Here is a 17548-nt window from a genome sequence, read left to right on the forward strand (position 1 = left end):
CCCAGCGTAGAAGATAATCTATTTAAAGTCAGAGGGGGAAAGATGGCATATTTAATAAATAGTATTGGAGGTAACTGAATATTCATCTGGAAGAAATTAGAACATCATGTAGCAAAATTAAGTTCCACAAGATTAAATTACCTAAATTTAAAAGTTATCACAATGAAAATCCCTCAATTAAATAGACTTCGTGTCCAATCTAGGGAGACCTACTTAACCAAGACTGATAATACAAAAGCAGTACAAGAATATAGACAAAGGGTTTTTCAATAAGAAATAAAGTTCCCTATGAGCAAAGAAACTGTAAAGAAAGCCGATAGAATTCTTAAAATTTCTAAGAGGAAATTGAAAAATGTACAAAGGAGGAGGACATTCAGAAAAGAGCAAATCCAAGTAGCTGAGAATCATGTAGATCTTTAAATTCACTCTTCACAGAAATGTTAAGTAGTAACAAAATATTGCTTTTTTCACCTCTCTCGTTGGCAAAATGACTAAATAGGCACAGCCAATTAAAAAGTATACTGTTGGGGCACCTGGGTGGCTTAGTCAGTTAAGTGTCTGACCAGCTCAGGTCATGATCACAGCTCATGGGTTCGAGCCCCACATCAAGGTCTGTGCTGACAACTCAGAGCCTGAAGCCTGCTTTGGATTCTGTGTCTCCCACTCTCTGTCCATCCCCTGCTCACATGCTGTCTCTTTCTCCTTCAAAAATAAATATTAAAAAAAATTTTTTTTAATTAAAAAAAAAGTATAGTGTTATCATCTTTTTAGAAGTAAATGTCATAGATATGTCACCCCTTGGCCTGACATAATTTGAGCCTAAAACAGGGTTGTTTTTAAATGACAGGGAATATGCTCACATTTGTAAATATTTTGGGATACTTTACATTTGTAAATATTTTGGGTATTCTTGAAGGAGCCTGTTTGTTTTCATTCCCGGCAAATGCTTATTGTGCAAATACAGAAAGTATAAAAAGGAAGAAGGATAGTTTTCCAAAAATGCTAAAGCATTAATCTCTGGATATTTGAAAATATTTTGCTTTTATGGTGTTCTGTGTGGTCTTTAAAAAGAGTACATCTTCAATAAAGATTTGAAACAACATATTAAAAATGGCATACACTGTACTTGAGAAAATGACCCAGAGTGACCATCACTGAAACATTTCAGTAAACCCACTGGATTTTAAAAGAAAAGTCCTTTGGGCATCCAAGCAAAAAAGATGAAGTCACTTACAAGGGAAAGAAAATCAGAATATCATCAGACTTTTCAACAACTGCTCTGTGTCAGAGGAAAAAACAATAACATATTTAAGATGCTCAAGGATCAGAAATGTCAGCCAAGGATTTTTATATCCAGCCAAACTGACTTCCAAGTATAAAGACTGCAGACCCAAACTTACCAACTTGCAAGGACTCAGGGACTTTTGAGCCCTTCATGAGAAATGTTCTAGAAAATAGGACAGTGTCAGACAACCAAAACAACCAGAGAGACACTGACACAAGGACTAATGGTGACCATCAAATCCGTATTTATTTGTAGGATTACATCCAAGTGACAGTTAATAGGGTAGAAGGTATTGTATGTAATGGCCGTAAACCCTTTTAGTATAGATGTAGTACAACTGTTTAAAAAGCTGAGCAGAGAATAGGGCAGAATGTAAGCAAAATAAATTTAGCTCTTTTCAGTACTCATCAAGGTGATAAATATATTGGTCTCGTTATTCTGAGGCTTGGTATATGTATGTTTCTAAGAGAGATGTGGAATAAAGCAGACGAGTAACTAGGTGATATTCTAAGTCATCTCTGGTATCCTGGATAAGTAGAGTATTCCTGGAAGAAAGAAAGCTATAGATACAGAATAGAAACTGGTAAAAACTGTATAGTTCTGAATTTGATTTAGAAGTGTCAGTATGAATTCCTGATGTATATTTAAAAATAATGTAGGGGTGTGTGTGTGTGTGTGTGTGTGTGTGTATACACACATAGATACATGAGATTTATTGTTTCTATCCATTGAAAAGGTTCAGAAACAACAACCAGCCTAGTAGAAATGATGATCCCTAGTAGTCAGACAGTGGTCTTAATATACCATTTCCCATCAAAAGAAGCCAGGGTTTTGGGGAAAGGGCTGATTCTAGGTCTTATACAGGAATTGTAAAAGATCAGGCTGGAGAATCTTGAAAGCCTGGAACCAGGTATCAGGAGAAGTACCAATATTTCATGTTGTACGTGTTCAGGGACCAACGTGGAGAGGCTTCCATTGGCCAGAGATAGGATTTGAGCAGTAGCGTGGATAATAACTGGAATGGGTTGAAACACACCAACTGCGTTTAGCTCCGCTAGTTCATAATAATACTTAGCAACAACTAATTGTTCACCTCTGGAGGGTAATAGAAATCCAAATTATTATTATTTGGAAAAACAGTAAAAGGAAAGACATGAGCATTTATCCCGCCTTTCCTATATATTGTGCCGTTGGGGGAGCCAAATAGTAGATGAGAGGAAATTATTCCTTATAGAAATACTCTGGCTAATAAATGAAGAAGGGATGGTGGAATTAGAATATCGCCACTTTGCGACCTCTAACGAATTAACAGACCTGGGCACTGAGGAGCGGTGGCTGCTAACGTCACCAAAGAGACAGCCAAGGCGCGATTGCCTCCTGATGGAAGGACTTCCTTGCCAAATAAACAGAATCTGAATCTGATCAAGCCTCTACATCCAATTTGCAGGGAATTCAGAAGACAGAAGAGCATGTGAAACTATACCTTGTGGATGCAGTCAGCAGATTCCAGACTGGGAAATTCAGGTCACACAACCAGGTTTCTTCAGCAAATAAAGTGCAAGGGACAGAAAAGATGGAGGGGATCCTGTGGATTAAGGGACTTGAAAGACCTCAAAACTGGCTAGAGAGTTTAGGGCTGTACGTTTGGTGAGGCAGTGATGAGCATGGAGGTGCGGGTTGTGATTGCTGTGGGTGGGAGGAGAGGGTCTTGGAGTACTTCTGGGGTGTCTGCAAAGTTTCTCGGCCTGAGTGGTGGATACAGGGCTGTTTGCCTTATACTAATGCATTAAGCTGCTTACTTGTTTCATGCACTTTTCTAGATTGACACACTTTACAACTCAAAGGTTAAAAGGCTGGTGGAACCTAGCTCTGCTGACGGTCATTTACTAACTGAAGAGTGAGAGGCCTTTATTTCTGAAGTCATGCAGATAAAGTAATCACTGTCACCCTGTTTCCCATGATCCCCATGTGCATTTGGCATGTCTGGTGAAGTATCTCATCCACTAGCAGGTATTTATTGAGCTTCTGCTGTGTGCCAGACCTATCCCAGGCACTGAGGATACAGCGGTGAACGACACAAAAAGCACTGCGTCTGTGGGGCTTACCTTCCAGTGGGGGAGAGAGTCACTAACCTAGTAAGATGATTTAGTACATTAGAAGAGGAGAGGGGGCTCTAGACAGATACTAACCAGGCAAGAGGGTGAAGCGGGGAGAGGGGAGAAGGCCTGACTCAAAATGGCATTTGAATGAAAACCTGAAAGGGGGTGAGGGTGGAGGTTGCAAATCTCCAGGGAACGAACCTTCCGGTCAAGGACCTGAGAGTGCTGAGGCCCCAGGTGAGCACCACCGAGCGTGATGGCACAGCAGGGAAGCCAGTGTGGCTGGAGGCCGGACAGAGATGGGGAATAGCAGGAATTGAGGTTAGAGAGGTCATGGGGCAAGAGTTTAACGCACCGTCGTTAGGACTGGAGCTTTTACTTTGAGCGAGGTGGAAAACCCCTGGAGACTTGGGTACGGGATTTTTGTGCCGTGACTTAACATGTTAACTGAAGCGCTCTGGCTGCCGTGTGGAGGGGCAGGATTTGAAGCTGGAAGCTCAGTGAGGGCGCAGATGAGCTAGTGAGAAGTGTTCACCTGTCCGATGCACGTTGAAGATAGAACTGCTAGCTCTGGTGGATGGCTGGAATGGTCTGCGAGAGCAGGCCACCAAGGAGGGCAGGGTGGCCCCAAGGTTTGCGGCCTGACTGCAGCAGCAGAGTCACGTTCACCCGAGACATTTCAGGAGCTCACCGGATATCCGAGCGGGGATGTGGAGTAGCAGTTGCACGTAAGGAGAAGTGTGTTCTGGGAAATAAGTTGAAGGCTGCCAGAAACAATATTTGAAACCATGAGACTGGATGAGATCACCATGGCCGTGATCGAAGAGAAAGTCGGCCGCCCAGGGCCCGAGTTCCCTGAGGCAGGTGCCCATCGGCCAGCAAAGGATTCCAGACGCCTCACCCCTAGCTCCTGAGCCTCGACCAACTTTTCAGCCCCAGCTGAAAAGCCCCAGCTTTTCGGGTTTCTCTTGGATTTCCTTTTAGTCAATCTGAAGCCACGCAGGTCAGTGTTTCTTGGATTTCAGCACTACTGATTCAGTGTTACGTTACAGATGCAAAGTCCTAAATTGTGTTGTCTGCTTCTGTGATAACAAGTGCTGTGTGGTCATGAACCAATTATATTCTTCTTGTTAAGTAGACTCTTTACATGCTGTAATTAGTGTGAAGGGAAGTAAAAAAAAAAAAAAAAAAGTAATCGGAGGTTTTTATAGTGTCTTGATTCTCACTGGCTTGTTTGTTTGTTTTCCAGAAAAGCTCTGACTTGGAAGTACTACGCTAAAAAAATTCTTTACTACCTACGCCAACAGAAAATTTTAAATAACCTAAAGGCGTTTCTTCAGCAGCCTGATGACTATGAATCGTACCTTGAAGGTGAGATCTCAGCGATGATCTTCCAATAGGCAGCTAAGTTGTCGCTCTCAGCAGTAGTGGATACCGTCTCCAAGGGTGGAGCAGTGGAAACGTGGACCGGGCCGGGCCGCGTGGGCTTCTGGAGGTGGGATTGTGTGGTCTGATCACTTAGGTAGGCAGAACTGCTCACCCCAGGGCTCAGATTTTGCCAGAATATTTGGCCGTCAGCTGAAGCAAGACAGAGCCTTCTGAAGATGCACCATCAGTTCAAAGCACGAGGCTGATATTTTAGCTAATGAGGTTAAATTCCCTGTTTGTCTAAGCTTTCAAGCGTCATTTCCGAATCAGAAATAAATGTATCCAGTTTTGTCTCCATGGGACCTCATGCAGATCCCTTCACCTCCCTGGTTGGAGTTTAAGGAGGATGAAGTGCCCTCGCGCATCAGTGAGTCTGCTTGTCCATAATGAGAAGTGAGGAGGAAGAAGTTGAGTGGACGGACGCGGTGAAGGGAATAACTTTCTGTTCCTGCTAAATCGGGCAAGAACAAAATGTGACTTAATTTTTTCTTTTAACTACTTTAAATTCCTAGCGTATCACACAAACGCTCCCATAAGTCATGGTTACGGAGTACAGATACGCCTGTCCGTTCACTTTCATTCCCTGCTCCCCACAATTAACCCAGTTCGCCGGTTTTCTTCCTCGCCAGCATTTCCGTGGTCATGTCCCCGCTCTGTTACTGTTGTCGTGCGGGCTGTCACCAGCTCTCCCAGCAGCAGCTTTCTGAGTAGCACTTGCTTCCCTGAGCCTCATGGCTTCTGACCCCCTAGTGCTAGTCCAGCCTGAAACCTGGCCTTTCCACCACTCCGAGTGGCCACCTGATTTCCTTTGTTTGTTTGTTGTTGCTTTTTGGTGCCTTCCGTAATCCGGACCTCCCCTAGCCCCAGACTTTTCCCCATTACTCTCCAAAACACACCCTTTGCTCCAGCCAGTGTTGTCCTCCCTCCTGGCTTTGTATCTTCGTTAGTGGTATCCCCCTCTCAAATCCTGCTTGCCCGCAAGAGTTCCAGGTCCTGTGTAACTTCCGCTGAGCTTCTGCTGACTACTGCAACGCGTGCAGATTTTACTTGCCTCGGGAGGGGTGCAGGCAGTAGCATTGACTAGTAGACCATGGTTAATGTCTGTTTCAGGTGCGGGCATTTTTCTCCAACTGATCATTAACTTTCTTGTGTCCCTGGTCCTTTAACGTTATTATGATCCACTGCATACTCCGTGGTGCCCACTGTGGATTCTTACTGATTGTGTAAAAGTCTCATATCCAGAAGGAAGTGAAAAATCTGTTTCAGTTGATTAAAATCAAACAGCCTTATCACCCTGGAATTTTCTATGTGTACTGGAGTTGAGAGTCCCTCACTCTGCTGTTCATTCCACAGTCAGGAACAGTTTAACAGGGTGTCTTTTCTGTAGCTTGTTTATAGAGAGGATTGCTTCTTTTTCATCTTCCAAATACAAAGTAACATGATTTTCCATAACTCATCCAATCAGTACTGTAGGCACTGGGTAGCCATTGAAAGTTTTTAAGTGATTGAGCAGGAAGTTGGCTCCAAGGTTTTGATTCTTGGTGACTGACAAGAATAATCTGATAGCTATTAACAAAGTCTAGGAATCATAGCATTAGGATGGAATGGACTTTGGAGAAGTCCTGCAGCCAACAGGTGAGCTAATGAGCACTGGGGTCCCAACTCTTGTTCACTGCCTTCGGCTCCTTTGGGATGTTGAGTAGCGGGTCAAGATCCTAAATTGAATTTAAATGACTTAAAAAAAAAAAAGCGATAACTGCCGCTTCCCAAGTGAAATTGTCTTATAACCAAATGATCAAGTTAGCCCTTTGGCCTCTGGCTAGAAAATGACCTAAGGTCGGGGCGCCTGGGTGGCTCAGTCATGTAGGCGTCTGACTCTTGACTTCAGCTGGGGTCGTGATCTCACAACTTGTGGGTTCGAGCCCTGTGTGGAGCCCTTCATTGGGCTCCACGCTGCCGGGGCAGAGCCTGCCTAGTATTCTAAATACATACATACGTATGTGATTCTAAACAAATACATACATACATACAAAACAAAAGAAAACGACCCAAGGTAATAAAGAGCAGAGAGGTGATTTTCAAGACACCGTGTCTCCAGTGTACTTTGTACAAGTCTTTGGCTACAGGTCCCCTGAGTGTCACTATTTCTGTAATTCAGAGGTATAGTTATCTCTAGAGTTCATTTACTATTTCACCTTTGAGGGGCACAGTTTGTGGAAATCTGTCATTGTGAGGGCTTTCAGCTTTTTAAATTTTTTTTTAAGTAAAGGAACTGGCGTATGCCATTAAGTGTTCAGAGTTCTTGGGAAGATCTCCTTTATAGCATTTATTCCTCTTTGTAATAGAGTATGGGAATATGCTGCATATCACGTGGTTTCTTGAGTCCATGACCTTTGAGAGAGAGTTTGGTTTATTTTTATTTAAAAAAAAAATATTTTTTTAATGTTTATTACTTATTTTTGAGAGAGGGAGAGACAGTGCAAACTGGGGAAGAGCAGAGAGAGAGGGAGACACAGAACCCGAAGCAGGCTCCAGGCTCCACGCTGTCAGCACAGAGCCTGACGTGGGGCTGGAACCCACGAACTGTGAGATCATGACCTGAGCCGAAGCCGGACGCCCAACTGACTGAGCCATCCACCCAGACGCCCCTATTTTATTTTTTTAAAATAAAGTGTGTGAACTCCTTTGTTGTGAGAAGGTTGCTCCTTTTCCATGTATCAGCAGCAGGGTCTGGCATCTACAGATGAAGCTTATCTGGCAGGTGGTGGAAAGAAGGATGGCCCCAGGTGTCTGTGCTGAGTGACCAACTAATAGGACGAGGGCAGAAATAGGAATTTATTCAGTGACTCCTGTTTATTTTCAGGCGCTGTATATATTGACCAATACTGCAATCCTCTCTCTGACATCAGCCTCAAAGATATCCAGGCCCAGATTGACAACATCGTAGAGCTGGTCTGCAAAACCCTCCGGGGCATGAACAGTCGCCACCCCAGCTTGGCCTTCAAGGCAGGTGTGGAATTGCTTTGGATCCAACTGTATTTGCAAAAGAAAACCTAGCAGAGCCATTGGTTAATGTGAGAAAGTCTGTAGTATGTTTCCATTATGTCACCAAAGAAGCAGTTAATGACACAACCACATGTTCACTTGGAAATGTGAAAGACTTTAACTTCATATTCTTTCCTCCACCCTGGACTGGCAGCACCTACTGAGTATGGTTAGGACATTGCCAGTGTCTGCGTGTGACAGGTCATTTGGGATGCTGGTCACAGCCTTGCCAGTGCTTCTGTCCTCAGAGTAGATCTCTGTGTTTCAGGTGAATCCTCCATGATAATGGAGATAGAACTCCAGAGCCAGGTGCTGGACGCCATGAACTACGTCCTTTATGACCAGCTGAAGTTTAAGGGGAACCGAATGGATTACTATAATGCCCTAAACTTATACATGCACCAGGTAAATGTGGGTGTATTAAAACATAATCATATGTCTTTTTGAAAGCTCGTTTTTGAGAAATTGTATAGTTTGGGGCACAGATACATGGTCTTTTCATCTCTCAATGCCCAGTGAAACTCACTTTGGCCTCCACTGTAAGGGTATTGCTATGGATTTTTATTTCTTTATAGTGTCCTCTGTGTGAAAACCCTTGATCATTTCCTGTCTAGAAATACACATTTCTCTGACTTTGTTCGGTTAATTTGTGTCTTATGAACACTAAACTGTGAAACTAATCGTATCTTTTTCCTACACTGGCTTCTAGAAGCGTTGGAAGAAATCTGGCCAGCCATTTTGGCCAAATTGATACTTCGTTTTTATGTGCTTCCTTCTTGACACTGTTTTCAGATCTATTCTGTTGCTCTGTACGCTAATCTTTTTCTGTCGTATTTCATACACTTTCCTTGAAATGACCTTAAATTCTTTTGGAAGAACAGCCTATCTGCGCTGACAGAGCGGAGCCTGCTTGGCATTGTCTCTCTTTCCCTTTCCCCCTGCCCCTCCCCTGCTCATTCTCTCTCTTTTTGTCTCAAAATAAATAAATGAAACTTAAAGCAAAAAAATGGAAGAACAGCCTAGATCACAGGTCTGTAGACTTTTTCTGTAAAGGGCCAAACAGGCCTTTTGGTTTGGCAAGCCAGATGCTCTGTGTCCCAACTGCTTAGTTCTGCCATTGTAGTTGAAAGGGGGCACAGACGTTACCAAAGCAAACGGGTGCGGCTGTGTTCCAATGAAACTGTATACACGGACATAGAAATTTGAGTTTCATGTAATTTTTAATGTGTCACAAAACGGTATTCTTTTGACTTTCTTTAAACACTAAAAAACGTGAAAGCTCTTCTCATGCGGGCCGTACAGAAACAAGTGGTGGACTTGGCCCGCGGACTGCAGTTTGCGGACCCTTGATCTAAAAAAAAGCAAATCTTCATCCACTTAAACCACAAAACCTAGTGTCGTTCCTGATGCACAGTGAGTGCCTAGTAAGGACTTGCTTTGAAGGAATGAGAAGGGAGGGTTCGTTTCTGTGAAGCTAAAGGATTTTTTTTCTCCTTCAGGTTTTGATTCGAAGAACAGGAATTCCGATCAGCATGTCTCTGCTCTACTTGACAATTGCCCGGCAGTTGGGGGTCCCACTGGAACCTGTCAACTTCCCCAGTCACTTCTTGTTAAGGTGGTGCCAAGGTGCAGAAGGGTGAGCCACCTATGCCATATGTTGTGATTGGTCCTCGGGATTCACTCCCACTGTGCTGAGAGGAAGTGTGGTAACGGAACAGAGGTCGACTAGGGCACGGGGGGTGGGGCAGCTGTCTTGTTCCTTGGCCATCAGTGTCCGTATTCTGGTTCTGAGAGAAGGGCACTCTGGATCTTTCTGTATCACTTCTTAAAGCTGCATGTGAATTTACAGTCCTCTAAAAGTAAGTATAAAGACTAGGACTAGGGGTGCCTGGGTGGCTCAGTCGACTAAGCGTCCGACTTCAGCTCAGGTCATGATCTCACATTCATGAGTTCAAGCCCTGAGTCAGGCTCTGTGCTGACAGCCTGGAGCCTGCTTCCTTTCTGTGTCTCCCTCTCTCTGTGCCTCTCCCTCATTCGCACTCTGTCTCTTTCTGTCTCTCAAAATTAAATAAACGTTAAAAAAAACAAAAAGAGGAATAGAGGAGCACCTGTATGGCTCAGGTGGCTAAGGATCTGCCTCTTGATTTCCGCTCTCACAATTCCTGAGATCAAACACTGTGTCTGGCTCTGCACAGACCGCGTGGAGTCTGCCTCCCTCGCTCTCTGCCCCACACCCGCATGCACATGCACACTCTTTCTCCAAAATAAATAAACATTAAAAAACATGTTTAAGTTTGTTTATTCTGGAGAAAGAGAGTGTGTGTGGATGGGGAGGGGCAGAGAGTGAGGGAGACACAGAATCTGAAGCAGGTTCCAGGCCCCACGCTGTCAGCACAGAGCCCCACGTGGGGCTGGAACTCATGAACCGCAAGATCCCGAACCTGAGCCGAAGTCGGACACTTAACCAGCTGAGTCACCCAGGTGCCCCAAACTAAATAAACTTAAAAAAAAAAAGAGTAGGACTAGGAGTTCAGGATTTTGGGTGGCTCTTAAAATGCTTTTGTTGCAAAGCAGATCAGATCAAAGAGTTCTTTTTGTTTAACAAGGAATCTTGCTTTTTACTTTTTTTTTAAGGTTTTATTTAAATTCCAGTTAGTTGACATACGGTGTAATGTTAGTTTCCAGCGTACAATTTAGTGATCGGTGCCCATCGCAACACGTGCACTCCTTAATCTCCAGCATCTATTTCTCCCATCCCCCCGTGCACCTCCCCCCCCGCCACAACCAGCAGTTTATTCTCTATAGTTAAGAGCCTGTTTCTTGGTTTGCCTTTTTTTTTCCCCCTTTGTTTGTTTTATTTCTTAAATTCCACATGAGTGGAATCATGTAGTATTTGTCTTTCTCTGATGTATTTTGCTTTGCACAATATCCTCAAGTTCCATCCACATCCTTACAGATAGTAAGACTTCATTCTTTTTTATGGCTGAGTAATATTCCACTATATATATACACACACATAGGGACACGTATATATACGTATATGTGGATATGTATACACACACATACATATATACATATACACACATATATATACATATATACATATATGTATATGTATACACACACACATACACCCCACATCTTTTTTATCCATTCACCAGTTGATGGACACTCGGGCTGCTTCCATAATTTGGCTATTGTAGATAATGCTGCTATAAACATAGGGAGCATATATCCCTTTGGATTAGTATTTTTGTATTCTTTGGATAATTACCTAGTAATGTGATTGGTGGATTAACCTTTTGAGGAAGCTTCATACTGTTTTCCAGAATGGATGCACCAGTTTGCATTCCCACCAGCAGTGTGCAAGGGTTCATTCCCCTTTCTCCACATCCTTATCCACACCTGGTGTTTCTTGTATTGTTGATATTCACCATTCTGACAGTGTAAGGTGATATGTCATTGTAGTTTTGATTTGTATTTCCCTGATGGCGAGTGATGATGAGCATCTTTTCATGTGTCTGTTGGCTATTTGTATGTCTTCTTTGAAAAAATGTCTATTTGTGTCTTCCGCCCATTTTTAATTGGATTATTTGCTTTTGTAGTGTTGAGTTTTAATGAGTTTTTTTAATATATTTTGGATACTAACCCTTTATTGGATATGTCATTGGCAACTGTCTTTTCCCATTCTGTAGGTTGTCTTTTGGTTTTGTTGATTGTTTCCTTCGCTGTGCAGAAACTTTTTATTTATTTATTTACTTTTTATTTTATTTATTTTTTTGTTCTTTATTTTTGAGAGAGAGAGAGAGACAGAGCACTCGCAGGGGTGGGCAGAGAGAGAGGGGAGACACAGAAACCGAAGCAGGCTCCAGTCTCGGAGCTGTCAGCACAGAACCTGACCCGGGGCTCGAACCCACAGACCCTGCGATCATGACCTGAGCCAAAGTCGGTCGCTTAACCGACTGAGCCACCCAAGCGGCTCAGAAAGTTTTTATTTTGATGAAGTCTCATTTGTTTATTTTTGCTTTTGTTTCTCTTGCCTCTGGAGACCTACTTAGAAAGAAGATGCTACCTGTGCTCCCCTCTATGGTTTCAATGGTTGCCTGTCTCGCGTTTAGGTCTTTCATCCATCTTGAATTTATTTTTATGAATGATGTAAGAAAGTGGTCCAGTTTCATTCTTTTGCGTGGAGCTGTCCAGTTTTCCCAACACCATTTGTTGAAGAGACTGTCTTTTCTCCATTGGATATTCTTTCCTGCTTTGTCAAAAATTAATTGATCATATAGTTGTGGGTTCATTTCTGGGTTTTCTGTTCTGTTCACTGATCTGTATGTCTATTTTTGTGTCAGCACCAGACCGTTTAGATCACTACAGCTTTGCAAGATAGCTTGAAGTCTGGAATTGTGATGCCTCCAGCTTCGCTTTTCTTTTTCAAGGTTGCTTTGGCTATTTGGGGTCTTTTGTGGTTCCATACAAATGTTACGATTGTTTGTTATAACTCTCTGAAAAATGCTATTGGTGTTTTGAGAGGGATTGCATTAAATGTGTAAATCGCTTTGGGTAGTTTACACGTTTTAACAATATTTATTCTTATCCATGAGTATGGAGTGTTTTTCCATTTTTTTTTTGTGTCTTCAGTTTCTTACATCAGTGTTTTATATTTTTCAGTGTACAAATCTTTGACCTCTTTGGTTAGGTTTATTCCTAGGTATCTTACAGTTTTTGGTGCAATTATAAATAGGATTGATTCCTTAATTTCTTTTTGCTGCTTCATTATTGTATAGAAAGGCAGCAGATTTCTATATGTGGATTTTGTAACTTGCGACTGACGTTACTGAATTCGTGTATCAGTTCTGGCAATTTTTTGGTGGAGTCCTTTAGGGTTTCTACATAGAGTATCATGTCTTCTGCAGATAATGAAAGTTTGACTTCCTCATTACCAATTTGGGTCCTTTTTATTTCTTTCAGTTGTCTGATTGCTGAGGCTAGGACTTCCAGTACTGTGTTAAATAGCAGTGGTGAAAGTAAACATCTGTCTTTTTCCTGACTGTAGAGGAAAAGCTGTCAGTTTTTCCCCATTGAGGAGGATATTAGCTGTGTGTTTTTCATATATGGCCTTTATGATGTTGAGGTATTTTCCTTGAAACCTACTTTGTTGGAGGCTTTTATCATGAACGGGTGTTGTACTGCGTCAGAAACTTTTTCTGCATCCATGGAAATGTTCGTATGGTTCTTATCCTTTCTTTTATTAATGTGGTTTATCATGTTGATTGATTTGTGAATGTTGAACCACCCTGGCACCCAGGAAGAAATCCCACTTGATGGTGGTGAATAATTCTTTAAATGAACTGTTGGATTTAATTTGCTAGTATCTTGTTGAGAATTTTTGAATCCATGTTCATCAGGGATATTGGCCTGTAGTTTTCTTTTCTTTTTTTTTTTTTTTAATTTTTTTTTTTTTTTTTTAACGTTTATTTATTTTTGAGACAGAGAGAGACAGAGCATGAACAGGGGAGGGTCAGAGAGAGGGAGACACAGAATCTGAAACAGGCTCCAGGCTCTGAGCTGTCAGCACAGACCCCGACGCGGGGCTCGAACTCACGGACCACCAGATCATGACCTGAGCTGAAGTCGGCCGCTTAACTGACTGAGCCACCCAGGCGCCCCTGTAGTTTTCTTTTTGAGTGGTGTCTGTATCTGGTTTTGGTATCAGGGTAATGCTGGCTTCATAGATTGAATTTGGGAGTTTTCCTTCTTTCTCTATTTTTTGGGATAGTTTGAGAAGAATAGGTATTAACTCTTCTTTAAATGTTTGGTAAAATTCCCCTGTGAAGCCATCTGGCCCTGGACTTTTGTTTGTTGGGAGATTTTTTACTACTGATCCAGTGTCTTTGCTGGTCATGGGTCTGTTCAAATTTTCTGTTTCTTCCTGTTTTAGTTTTGGTAGTTAATGTGCTTCTCGGAATGTATCCATTACTTCAGGATGTCCAATTTGTTGGCTTGTAGTTTTTCATAGTACTCTTTTAATTGTTTGTATTTCTGTTTCTCCTCTCTTACTTGTGATTTTATTTATGTGGGTCCTTAACTCTTTTTTGATAAGTCTGACTAGAGGTTTATCAATTTTATTAATTTTTTTCAAAGAACTGGCTCCCGGTTTCCTGGATCTGTCCTGTTGTTTTTGTAGTTTCTGTATCATTTATTTCTGCTCTAATCTTTATTATTTCCCTTCTTCTGCTGGCTTTAGTTTTATTTTTCTTTTTCTAGCTCCTTTAGGTACAAGTTTAGGTTGTTGATTTGAGATTTTTCTTACTTGATGTAGTTGTGTATTGCTATATACTTCCCTCTTAGGACCACTTTTGCTGCATCCAGAGGTTTTAGACCATTGTGTTTTCATTTTCATTGGTTTCTGTGTATTTTTTTATTTCTTCTTTGATTTCCTGGTTGACCCATTCACGTTCGGTAGCATGTTGTTTAACCTCCTTGTATTTGTTTTATTTCTAAATTATTTCTTGTGGTTGACTTCAAGTTTCATAGCATTGTGGTCAGAAAAGATGCATGGTATGATCTCAGTCATTTTGTATTTGTTGAGGCTCGATTTGTGACCTAATATGTGATCTGTTCTGGAGAATGTCACATGTGCACTTGAAAAGAACGCGTATTCTGCCGTTTTAGGATGGAATGTTCTGAATATATCTGTTAAGTCCATCTAGATCAAAGAGTTCTTAAAGTCTTATTTTGCAGTCTTCCATAAAATCTCCCCTCCCTCCCTCCTCACCAGAGAGAGAGAGAGAGGGGGGAGGGGGGGAGGGGGGGGAGGGGGAGACAGCAGGGTAGCCGAGTTCTTCACTCATGTGCACAGCAAATGCTCAGTTTCTTATCGTCAGTGATGCCCCTTTTAGGTAAGGTTGGTGACTGATGTGCATTTTGTAGACCAGGTCAACAAGTTCTGTTTTGTTCTCCTTTAAGCTTGGTGTCCTATTGGACATAAAGCTTTTTTTCAGCTGTAGTCTAGCTTTTGTGAAAGAAATAGTTCATCACATAGTCAGAACTATCTTCTCATTAAATGTGCCATTTAGAGGAAAAAGAAACAAAGTTATTTAATTATATCCTGTGCTTTGAATGACCTTGTAATATCCTCTGGCGAGTGATGAGCAGTATAGTAGAAAGTACCTGAGCTTTAGTGTCGGGCTGGGTTCAGACCTCGGCTTCCTCTGAGCCTCAGTTTCTTCCTCTGTGAAAACGGAGCACATGTTTTTCAAGCAGTTGGAAGATTGAGATGGCCCAGTGCTTAATACACCTAGTAGAGTTTGTGACTCATACCTGGAAGAAAGGCGTAACTCGTCTCTATATTTCTACCCCCTAGTTTAAAAAATAAAACCTGAATAGTTGGAGCCTCCTGGGTATTCCTCATCCCCTCCTTCTTCCTCTCTGCAGAGATAACCACCAGTTACCTGCAAGTTTCTGTTATTTCCATGCAAATTTTTATAGTTCATTACATATGTATATTTCCTTAAATGGTATGCATGGGTGTCCTTTCTTTTCCAGATACCCTTTTTTTTTTTTTTTTTTTTTTTTAATTTTTTTTTCAACGTTTTTTATTTATTTTTGGGACAGAGAGAGACAGAGCATGAACGGGGGAGGGGCAGAGAGAGAGGGAGACACAGAATCGGAAACAGGCTCCAGGCTCTGAGCCATCAGCCCAGAGCCTGACGCGGGGCTCGAACTCACGGACCGCGAGATCGTGACCTGGCTGAAGTCGGACGCTTAACCGACTGCGCCACCCAGGCGCCCCTCCAGATACCCTTTTCTACACGTATTGCGTGGCTTTGGGTAGCAGGTACCCACTTTCCGTGATTGTAAATGGGGAATATGCTCTCTCAGTCCGTTCTCTCTGCCTAGGTAACCCAACCGATTTCCCCAAATATCTCAAAAATAATCTTAAATGCCCATGTAGTAATCCACCAAGGATCTCTGCATGATCTAAAGCATTTAAAACTGCAGTTGCCATATTATTTGCCACAGAAACTATTGCTGGGCACAGTTGTGCATGGTAACAGTATCATTTTTTCTTCTCAGGCTACGGTGAATGTGCACTAACAGTGCAGATGAGCAATAAAATAATTTGTCTGTACGCCAGGCACCTGGCAGAATCAAACACCGAGCCCCTGGCTGGGTCCTCAGGGCAAAGGAGTCAGGAGGCCGGTGAGAATAGTGTGGGTGCACAGCCCATGAAGCAACGGCCGGGCTGCAAGCCCTCTCCTCACCTGGACCCACGTTCATGCCCTTGGTCTCTGATCCGTCCCTGCACCAAGACCCTGTTGTCTTACTTACTGTAACTTTATTGTTTACTAGTACCTGGTAGGTCAGACCCGCCACCCCCCCAACCCCCCCCCCCACCCCGCATTGAGTTCTTCAGAATTTCCTTGGCTCTTCTTAGCCTTTTGCTCTTCTATAGATTTAGAATCAGTTTACCAGCCTCCTTCAGAAGTCCATAAGGATGTTAATCGGTACCAGAGCTTACTTTGGATTGGATTCATAGATTAATACGAGCAGTGTTGTCAGTGTTTTGCTCCTGAGTCTGTCTGTGAACGGGATGCCTCCCTACACGTGTAAGTTGTCTTTAATATCCTTAAAAAGATTTTATTGTTTTCTTCATGAAGTTCTTCAACTTCTTGCCAGACTTACTCGTTAAGTACCTTAAATATTTACTGCTAATGTACATGGTAATTTTGAAAATTATGTTTTCTAAGTATTGATGATGTATAGGGATACGACTGATATTTAGATATAAATCTGATAATCATCCCCTTTGCTGAATAAATTATTGGAGCTAATTATCAACTCTTGTGGGTTTCCAGTGTAGATGGTCATATTGCCTGTGAATCGTGACCGTTTTGATTCTTTTCTTTCTAGCGTTTGTACATTTGTTTCTTATACTTATTCTGATGGCTGGGTGTTCTCACACAGAGTTGAGTAGAACCAGTGATAGTGGGTACCCTTGTCTTGGGTATGACTTTAGGTGGAATGCTTTCAAAATTTCATCATCAGGCATGACGTTTGGAGTATTTCCTTTCATTGAGATTATCAAAGCTGCCTTCTGAATTCCTAGTTTGCTTAAGTTCTTTTTAATTAATTATTATTAGTATTATTCTTTTTTTAGAAAGAGGGTGAGAGTGAGCGAGGAGCAGAAAGAGAGGGAGAGCTCCCCCACTCAGCTCCCCCACACTGTCCGTGCAGAGCCTGAAGTAAGGCTTGAGCTCACCCAATGCAGGGCTGAAACTCATGAACCAAGAGATAGAATCTGAGCCAAAGTCGGATTCTTAGCCAGCTGAGCCACCCAGCTGCCCCTGCTTGTTTTATTAAATAAGTAGGCATTCGATTTTTTTTTTCCAAAATCTCTTTTCTGTGTCTACTGATAAAATCATACATTTTTCTTCATACGTGCTGAAATAGATTTTTTAACATTCAATTATCCTTTCATTCTTGGGGTACATCTGTCTTAATCATATGGATTTTTAAAAATACATTGCTGTATTTGATTTGCTCCTATTTTATTTAGGATTTTTGTCTGTAATCAATTTGTGTGTATATGTGTAGTTCTTCTAGACTCATAAAAAGAGTTGAAGAGCATCTCTTATTTTTGGAACATTGTGTCTGTCTTGCTACAGGAAGTATATTAATATGACTCTAG

General features: G+C 42.1%; 1 protein-coding gene across 3 annotated transcripts in view; it reads left to right on the forward strand.

Moving 5' to 3' along the window:
- Positions 1-17548, forward strand: part of FBXO21 (F-box protein 21) — a 49142-nt gene that overhangs the window by 5806 nt on the left and 25788 nt on the right. For all 3 annotated transcript variants that reach the window (XM_058691155.1, XM_058691156.1, XM_058691157.1), the window contains exons 4-7: positions 4634-4755; positions 7676-7822; positions 8126-8262; positions 9357-9493. In XM_058691155.1, the coding sequence (XP_058547138.1) occupies positions 4634-4755; positions 7676-7822; positions 8126-8262; positions 9357-9493 (543 nt within the window). The remainder of the gene's footprint in view (positions 1-4633; positions 4756-7675; positions 7823-8125; positions 8263-9356; positions 9494-17548) is intronic.

Source organism: Neofelis nebulosa, chromosome 11 (assembly GCF_028018385.1).
Source record: "Neofelis nebulosa isolate mNeoNeb1 chromosome 11, mNeoNeb1.pri, whole genome shotgun sequence".
Lineage (NCBI taxonomy): Eukaryota > Metazoa > Chordata > Mammalia > Carnivora > Felidae > Neofelis > Neofelis nebulosa.